Here is a 9,428-nt window from a genome sequence, read left to right as displayed (position 1 = left end):
TTTTTTTATGGTTAAAACTGCTAAAGATCCTTGGCCAGCTTCTACAACAACACATCATCCTTTGGTGTTGACAATGACCAAAAATTAGGTGGACATCATTGAGAAATGAAGTCCTCATCAGGAAACTACTGCATTCAAATCATTACCAGTAAAAAGTTAAAAATAGTCAACATTTTCGATTGCAAAATATTTGTAAGCAGGTGTTAGTAAACAAACTTTCTCGTATTTGATAAAATCACATAGCAGAGACAGAGACCCTGTCTATACTGATGATACAGAAATTTTTAACAATTGAAAAAATGTCGAGATGTGCCATTTCAAATCTGGTTGTCAACCAATAAGATCTACCAACAATTCGACAGGTTTCAGTTTAGAATTTCTACTGAAGTATGTACATCTCGTTAAATGTTCCAAGAAAACGAGTTAGGTGTGTGGACAACTCTGTTTAGAAAGAAAATGGCATAAAATGCAGGTTAATAAGAGAAATCTAGAGGCATGCCCCTTTATCATAGCCCCCAAAGGTGCCGTACAAAGACCACCATATTATTTAATAGCTATATACGTTTACAGCATATAGCTAGATACAGAGGCCATGTCAATTGCTGATAATACAGGAGGAGCTTATGAAGGAACTAAAATGTTTTTTGAGGTCAACATGCGCATGCGCGAGATTTAATATCTCATCTTTAACTAATGACCTTCCGGCATTTAACAACCAACATGGCCGCTGACAGTTTGGAGACGGCAGTATTTTCTCAAATTATGTCCAGATTCCATTTATTCTTCAGGTAAAAAAGTCGAGTGTGTGGATATCGCTGTTTCGAAAGAAAATGGCGTTAAAGTGCAAGTTAGTGCATCTCTATGAAAATGTCGTAACCCTCCGAGTCACTATATTACCCAATAGTTACGTGCGTTTACACTATTAGAGATATAGAGGCCCTGATTATTTGCAGACAATACGTAATAATACGGAACTTATCAAGCCACCAATATGGCCGCTGACGATAAGACAGATGGACAGTTTTCAGTTTGATGTGGAATATTTTTTAAAAATATCCCCAGATATACTTAAATGTTCGGTCAAAAACGAATTAAATGCAGCTTATGACTACTGTGTTATCAAATATCTATATAGTTACACACACTAAGTGTCCGACCAAAAATTATCTGTGATGGTTGGTCAATAGTGAGTTTTTAACCGTGACTTTGAACGCGTTGTATAATGGCGGTAAGTGTCGAGTTTGTGACATCTTTGTGCACACGAAAGCAGTCCCAAAACGGTGAAGGTAAGTGAATTGTCGCGTATTCAGATCTTTTTAAGGCAATGTCTGTGCACGTTAATGCTGCGTTACAAATATTTATAACAATAAAAAATCGTCGCTTTGCCAGGCCTTTAAAAAATTTAAATATGTTTCTTTCAATCTGTCGCCTTGGTTATTTCAACAGCGCAAAGAGATGGCGCGGCTATATTGTGCAAGTTAATTCAAAGTTCCGCGAAAGGAGGTACCACTCAAACGCTTGCAATCATTTAATTCGACGAAATAACGCCAGATGCCGCTCTGGGATGGTTGGCACGTTTTAACGATAAAAAGTGCCACCATCTATTGGCAATCGCTTGTATTAAGTAACTTTTATTATGTGGCCATGTTAGTGCTTGATACGTTTAAAAATTTACTTGGAACTTGTGTGGTTTTAATGTAACCTGCTAGGAGTGATTAATAAATTTTCGATCCTCCCATTCGGCGACGCTAAAAAAGCGGTACCACGACGTTACCATAAATGGTACCGGCCACGGGCCGGCCGTTACGTCACGCGTATCAAGAAGCCGGCCGTATTCGGTTAAAAATATGCGTGGCTAAGTAAAAGCGGCGTTGCCAAAATGTGGGGCCGCCGCTTTTTGTTAATCCCATTCGATTTTAGAATCCCCAAATCCGCAGACGGTCGTGGAAGTATTTCGCGGAATCCGTGACGAGTTTCGATAAATCTCAAATCGATTCACGATATTTAAACGAGCACCTACGACCTTATTTAAGTCCGGAGGTCTCGTTGCGCAGTTATTTTTAATGCGACGTTCGCGAGAACGCGAGAATTCCTACGGCAAACACTCGCTTGAGACGTTCCATACACGCCAGCACCGAGCTTGATGTCACGTTTAAAAAAACTCAAATAATATTTATCTAGCTAGCGGTGCTTTTTGGGTCCGTGACCAAACTTCCGCCGAATACCAAGCGTTTTGTACCAGGTGCATCGAAACGACAAAAATTCCTAATATTTTTTTCGTTTAATCGTTTAACCCGCCTAATGGGTTTTTTAGCTCTACGCCCCTGTGTGCGAGTTATTTTCGGGACCACTATCGCTTGGCAACGAAAATAGAAACATGATTTTGTATACACTGCACTTCGATCTCGAGGTGCTACGTTTTCGAGTAGTGCACGCCCAATTTCCCGAAAAACGCGGCCCGGTGTCGATGAATTTTTGACTTAATTAGCGATTACGGGGCGAGCTTTCATCGGACCAAGATTTGTGGTCCATGACTCCCTCCGTAACACAAAAGTGTCGAAACGGAGTTAATTAGCACGGATCAATCGCCGTCCGGTTAACGGCGCCTACGGGATGCACTTTTCGCAGTTTCAAATTTAGATTAGCAGCGCCTCATTAAAGATTATTTATCGTCGCGGCGGTTGGATCGCCGCCACGTCGCTACGGGAGCGTCCAAACCTTCGATAACGCATCGTTATTTTGGCGCCCCCTTCTGACCGAACAGCGCAACTTCCGATTACGACGCGCGGCCTACTTGAGGTGTTTTCGTCGATAAATTTCAAATGTCACGTTGTTTATTTTGCAAACAAGCAGATCAAAATTTCACTTTCGCGCGTGGCTGATGACGATTCGGACGTATTATTCATAGCGGACGGTCATTTCCCGAAATATATGGAGGAAGACCAAATACGTCTACGCCCCGGCCCACTAAGCGATTCAGATCGAGAAAATTCTTGGCCGCCCACTCTGTACGCGTTTACGGCAGATACGTCACGCGCAATTCTTCCGTTCGCTTTTACCAATTCGAAAAATCGGTGTAGGTGCATTTACAAGATCTGCGCTCTTTGCTCACGTCGGCCTGCTAAGCGCCTCTTCCCGGCCGGAATCCGTAATCAAGCCATTTGATAGCCTTTGTTGTGATGCAAATGTATCCATTTATACACAGCACGGGATGGGTGCTATAGTTATATATTATAAGCGAACTTACCTGGTAATTATATGTTACACCTCTTCCTAGAAATCAATATACGTAGTCCCCCTTCTGGGTGGCACCACCAGCTTGAAAGGAGAGTCAAACTGCGGAATAACTTACGATACCTGGTATACTCGCCATCTATGGTCTATGGTCCGTTTATAAAAAAATTTCCAAAGGGCATTTTAGTACATTGGGCGGGAATTGGTGATTTCTACGAAAACTTGTATGAAATAATTACGATCGAACTTCACTTACCAGGTGAGTTCGTTTGATCATCGAATCATATGTTGAAATGAAATCAGTAGACTTTCAAAGGTTATAAAACGATGTATTCGGCTATATATAATAAAATCCAAACCTGATGAAGCTTATGAAAGCCTCGAGTGCAAATACAAAATAAATGACTGTCCAAGAAAACACAAACATTCTGAAAAATAAATTCTAAGTCGCAAATATGGCATTAACAAAAGAGCCTGCACCGGCTGTACAATTATAAAAAAGGCCAAAATATAATCTTGGTTTAATTGGCGTTAGATTATAAACACAAAATGAATAGTAAGGAAATCTAAGACAGCTTTAAAGGTTATAATAATAATCCAACATCTAGACAGTTTAAGGTCTACACTTCTGGCACATTCTCAAATTCAAGAATAATTTGGTATATATAAACATATGTATTGTCAGCCTGGTATTACAACAACAAAAAATGGTGGCAGATGTTAAAATTTTGCAGAGTTTAAAAAACTTTACACACTTTTAGAGATTTTTTGTATAATTATGTTTGTAACATTAATATGACGATGTATCACATGTATTTTTCTCTTTTCACCCATTACTGAGAATACAGGAACTCACGAAGCAACTATGAAAAAAATCAACGGCGCATGCGCGTGTATTAAAATCTCGTGTTTAACCCTTGCGGTATTCAACATGGCCGCTGACAAATCGTCAATATGTTTCCAGATCCTATTAAATCTTCATGCCTTTGATGCCATGATGCGATTAGCGTAAGCTTTTGTACTGTACCGTAAACAGAGTGAACTTTAATAAGCTATTTTAAATAAGTAAAACGACGTCCTAACTTGTCAATTTTTATCAGAAACATGAGCGATTTAAAAGGGATCATTTTTTGCTGAGTGCGATCAGCACATTATAATATCACCTCAATTTTTTTAGCGGCTGTTGGAGTTCTGGCCGGTAATGCGATCGCGGGTCTGCGGTGCACGCACGCGCTGTCACGCGAGTGCGCCCCGCACACCAGAGTCTATTTAAAATCTTCAGCTTTCGTCGCTGGCCAGTTTGACTTCGCATTTCGTTGATGCTGGTTAGGCTGTCCGTTTAACGAGCGCCCAAAGTAGACTCGTTCTCCGCCAGTGACATTTCCGAAAGTTTTCGCCCGTGCAGTGTCGTACTAGAGGACTTTTTGTTTCGAATCGGCGACCTTGAACACACGCACCATGTCCGAGGCCAGCAGGAGAGACATCCCGATCAAGCTCGGCGACTTCAGCGTCATCGACACTGAATTTAGCAACATCAGGGAACGGTTCGACGCGGAAATGCGCAAAATGGAGGAGGAGATGAGCAAATTCCGGTCCGAGCTCATGAACCGCGAGTCGAACAACTTTTTCAGGAGCACGACCAGGTTAGATTTAGGTTATACGATATGATCGCGATCGGCGGCGTATCGATTTTCGGGATTTTAATGTTTGCGTGCCGGGTTATCAGTAACCTGGCAACGAAATCATCGTGCCGACAGGTATTTCGTTTGCGGTAAAGCAAAACAAGTAGTTTTCGAGCAGACGTATTGTGACCGATTACGATTTGTAGCGATTATGTAACGCCATTCACGTGTAAACAATCATCCATCGCGCACCCATACACGGCAATTGTTCAGTCGGCAAGGCCGCGGTTCAAGGCCACACGAAAACGGTGGGATTTTACGCGGCCTCGTACATGGTCTGTATAAGGTCCACCGAATAAGTGCATATTAACATAAATACTTACGTGGTTTGTTGCCACGCCTTCGCATACGTATATGGGCACGTCCGTGATCGGTAATATCGTGATTGGAGCGAGAAAGTTGCCCATTTAAAGCTGACTGCGACCAGAAAAAGGCGTTTAATGAGTAGTTAATGCTGCTCTTGTAGCAAAGTCCCGGCACACACCCTAGTTCTAAAATTAAACGCGTCCCCTCGTTGACTGCTATAAATAACAACGCGACAGTATCATCCCCTTACCCTAATAAAACGGAAACACTCAATTTCCTTCGTCCGGAACGCGAGCCTCCTCGCAAAAATTTTAAGCCGTCTCTGTGGCGGTACCACACTGTGGCATTTTATTTTTATCGTCTGACATCATCGCCGGGTCTCTCGAAACGGCCCGACGAGTTCGCTGAGCTCCGTTACATTTTTTTCAACATATTTTAATTTCGCATTATTAACGACGCTTACGCATCGATATTAACGATTTTAATTGTTCTTCGGCAGGGCCAAACCGTCATCCGTTTATTAGTTTAGATAATCCTGTAGTTTACGTATACAGTAGATGGCGGAATTTTATCTGTGATCGCCATAGCTTGAAATCGTTGCCAAACTGTTATATTTCTTTCAATTTAACTATGTAACCATTAAGCATTAAAATTGTAATGATTGAATTCTGCCTGTTTCAAATCAATAGAGATAAACTATCCAAGCGTAACAGCGGTAGCAATTTTACAAAAAAACAAGAGTTTATTTTAGCGCAATTAGTTGTTTTGTTGGCTTTCAAAATTATCATGGAAACATTATCACTTTTATTTAGTATTTTTGCAAAAACGAATGTAAACTTATCGTATAGCTTCTACAGATATAGATGCCCATCTAATGCCGGCAATACAGGAACTTATGAAACAACTAAAAAAAAATATGAGAAAATACATTCAGTGGCTCATGCGGCATATTTAATATCTCAGAAAATAAACTTGGAAAATATATAAAATATATAATTTCTGATATAGGTGTTTACTTAGATAAGTCTGTATTGCTTTAATATTGTTTTTATTTATTTCAAATTTACGTAACCTGGGACTTTTCGCGCATATCATCCCAACCTCCATTCCTTTCTCTTCTTCTCTTCGTATTGGTTTGTCTTTCTATCAACCTAGGCGTATTAATTCTGTGTGTAAAGAACATTTCAGAAATAGCAACGCGAAACATTACTGTAATATACTATGGGCGAACCAGCTGATAATTCTGATATCGACTATGCATGTAAATTGCAGGGTAGCCCTATTTTAAATATTGATCTGGTACCATCAAGCCAAACTTTCGGTCTTAACAACCAACCGACCATTATTGATCTGTGGCGGGCGCGGCCGGCAACGCTTGAAAAATCCTAACCTCACATTGCGTTAACGAGGAAAACTAACGGCCAACATATTTCCTTTCGCTTCCGGTTGCGCCCGCAGCCTCTCGGAGTGTAACCCCGCGCTGCCGACAACTAACCTCTTGCTTTTTTAACTTGCATGTCGTACGAATGCGAGACCGTAAAGGAGGGAAAGAACGAGAAGACTTCGTCGAGCAAGTCCTCGTCGTCCAGGTGCGTATGCGTAATATCATCCCGTGTGTTCGTCGTATGATATGTTACGTAGGGTCGAGTTTTGTTCGTTTCTATGTTTTATTCTGCGGGTTCTGTAATTTTATCGGCTGATGTTCCGCGTTGCAGCACGACGACCCAGTCGTCGAACACCTCGGGATCAGACCTCGCGCACAGGCCCCAGGAGCTACGCACGTGGTACGACGACATAAACTCTCCGCTCATCCAGAGTGACGGCAACGACAAGAGCTTGAAGCTGCGTTTTGACGTCAGCCAGTACGCCCCCGAAGAGATTGTCGTGAAAACGGTGGACAACAAACTGCTGGTAAAGGACAAAACGCTTAGTTTGTTCCCGCTAACCTAGAAAGTTGCTTAAATTATTTTGCGGAAATTTTAAATTGACAAAGTAAACCGGAGCAAAAAACATCTTAAATTATTATATAATGCGATTTGAGGTTTTGAGGTGAGAGATATTTAATATACTGGTTGATTCATTGTGAATAATTTGATGGACGGGATAGGATTGTTCTAAAAATTTGGTTACTTAAGTATTTGGACTTTTTGAAATGTTTTGCAATAAAGCGATGTTGCCGATTTGATCGAATAGCAGTAGCGTCGGGGAAAACTATTGTATTATACGATTTCAACGTTTTTAATGTTCAAAAAGTTGTTTGTTTGCACTGATTCGTCTTCGTTGGTTGGTTTTTCTAATTTCTTCGAAGACTTTCGCCAAACAAATGGTTGTGTACCATTCAGAATTGACTGTTTTACCTTTCACCTAAGAAACAGTTGCAACGGGGCCAGTTTTCCTAAAAAAACAGGCTACCATTTGTGTCGAGGTGTTTCGCGCACGAACAACTTTTGTGGGCTTTGACTCATTCTCAAAGACCCACACCAGTCGACTGCTGCTTACTTTCAGGTTCGTATGCATAGACCCATGATTCATCACCTGTCACGATATCATAGACGTGTTTGGAAACACCGCGATCGCATTTTTTTAGCATTTCCTTCGACCAATCAACACGAGACTTTTTGAGCTGATGATGTCAAATTGTGTAGAATCCAACGTGAACAAATTTTTTTACCGGCAAATGTTCAATTGTATTCTGGTCCCACTATTGCCCAAAGATACCTTAAGCTCATGGTAAGTCACATGACGATCCTGCAAAATCAGTTTCCTGCATCAAGGTTTTCTTGGACAACCGCCGATTTGGGACCACCTTCGCGAAATTCATTGTACGACGAATGAAGTCCGAAAAACAGTGATAAACAGTAGTCCTAGATGGTGCTTAACTCCAAAAGTCGAATTAAGTTCATCGATGCATTGTTGTTGAGTTAGTCCACGTCTAAAGTTGTAAAAAAATATTGTACGAAAATACTCCCGATTTAGTTCCATTTTTTACCGTCACAATTTTTTTCATTTATCACAAGAAGCACAAACAACACTCTTTCGCCAAAACCTAACTGAGTGACCCTAACCTAAAAATGTCAAATTTCCCTATAAAAACGTTAGTCGCCAGATGGCCGTCCTACTTAAGTAAATCTCGAAATATAAAAGGCAGCCTTCGTAAGACACTTAACAAAGAGATATAAAAAAATGTAATTAAAATAAATAAATAAATAATTAAAATAATTATTATTTGACAATATAGAAATAATTTCAGCACCAATTCTTTAGGGGTTGATATTCGAAAAAATCATTTTTTCTGTCGATTGTTATTATTTTTAAAGGAATGTTTATTTTACTGATATTATATGCTTAAGATCGTTTTTCCGCTTTTGTTCGAATGTGCGCCGCGACTGATCGTTGTTTTTCTCCTCCTGGGATTAGGTCCATGCCAAGCACGAGGAAAAGACCGAATCCAAGTCCGTCTACAGGGAGTACAATCGGGAATTTTTGCTGCCGAAGGGCACTAACCCGGAGCTGATTAAAAGTTCGCTGAGCAAGGACGGCGTGCTGACGGTGGAGGCGCCCCTGCCCGCTATCACGTCGGGCGAGAAGCTGATTCCGATCCAACATTAAGCCTTCCTTTTTAAAAATTTTTCGTTGTTCAGTTTTTTTCTATTATTGGAATCAATATGTTTCAGTTTACCCATGACGCGTAATAATCGAATTCAGCCCTTTTGTTTCGATGTTGTTATCTATATTATATACGTCGACAGTTATGTCTCATTACCCGCCCTCTAACCCCTTAACTTAGAATTATCACGTTACGTTTAAAATGTACCCGCAACGCTATTAACCTCATTCTGTCGTTTTTTCTGGAGATTATTAATTTTATTTAGAGTGACGTGGCAGCAGCTTTGTGTCCGCAGCGTAGGGGGTCACGGTAGAGTAGCGTAACGATGAAGTGTACTCTTTTTTTTTGTAATTTATTTATAAACAATAAAGTATTTTTCAAAATCGAACTGATTGGCGGTCGCGGGAGATCCGTAACGCGTTTGAAACTTTGCAGGGAACGCGGTGACGTCAGTGTCAGGGATGGAACGTGAATCGGTAAGTTACTGAACTCTGGTGACATCTATCGAGCGGACGCTACATCAGTAACTAGGGCCCTTTCATAATATTTGTTTCGCAAAAAAAAACATAATAAATTCATAGTTATCAAGATTACCATGA

At 40.7% G+C, this 9,428-nt stretch overlaps 1 protein-coding gene across 2 annotated transcripts; it reads left to right on the top strand.

Annotated features, from left to right (window-relative positions):
• Positions 1-1,220: 1,220 nt before the first annotated feature.
• Positions 1,221-9,419, top strand: LOC132702529 (heat shock protein beta-1). Of its 2 annotated transcripts, XM_060671213.1 has the most exons (5): positions 1,221-1,286; positions 4,412-4,879; positions 6,742-6,811; positions 6,938-7,133; positions 8,640-9,419. In XM_060671213.1, exons 2-5 carry the CDS (start codon positions 4,693-4,695, stop codon positions 8,829-8,831), a joined length of 645 nt encoding a protein of 214 aa, XP_060527196.1. In that variant the 5' UTR covers positions 1,221-1,286; positions 4,412-4,692; the 3' UTR covers positions 8,832-9,419. The 2 variants fall into 2 exon arrangements, with proteins under 2 accessions (XP_060527196.1, XP_060527197.1); XM_060671214.1 differs by lacking the exon at positions 6,742-6,811 and having other exon boundaries at positions 1,233-1,286; positions 4,412-4,877.
• Positions 9,420-9,428: the final 9 nt, after the last annotated feature.

The sequence above is a fragment of the Cylas formicarius genome, unplaced genomic scaffold (assembly GCF_029955315.1).
Source record: "Cylas formicarius isolate icCylForm1 unplaced genomic scaffold, icCylForm1.1 PGA_scaffold_5__7_contigs__length_24384050, whole genome shotgun sequence".
NCBI classification, from domain to species: Eukaryota; Metazoa; Arthropoda; class Insecta; order Coleoptera; family Brentidae; genus Cylas; species Cylas formicarius.
Note: the sequence above shows the minus strand (reverse complement) of the source record. Positions and strands in the feature narration are given on the sequence as shown.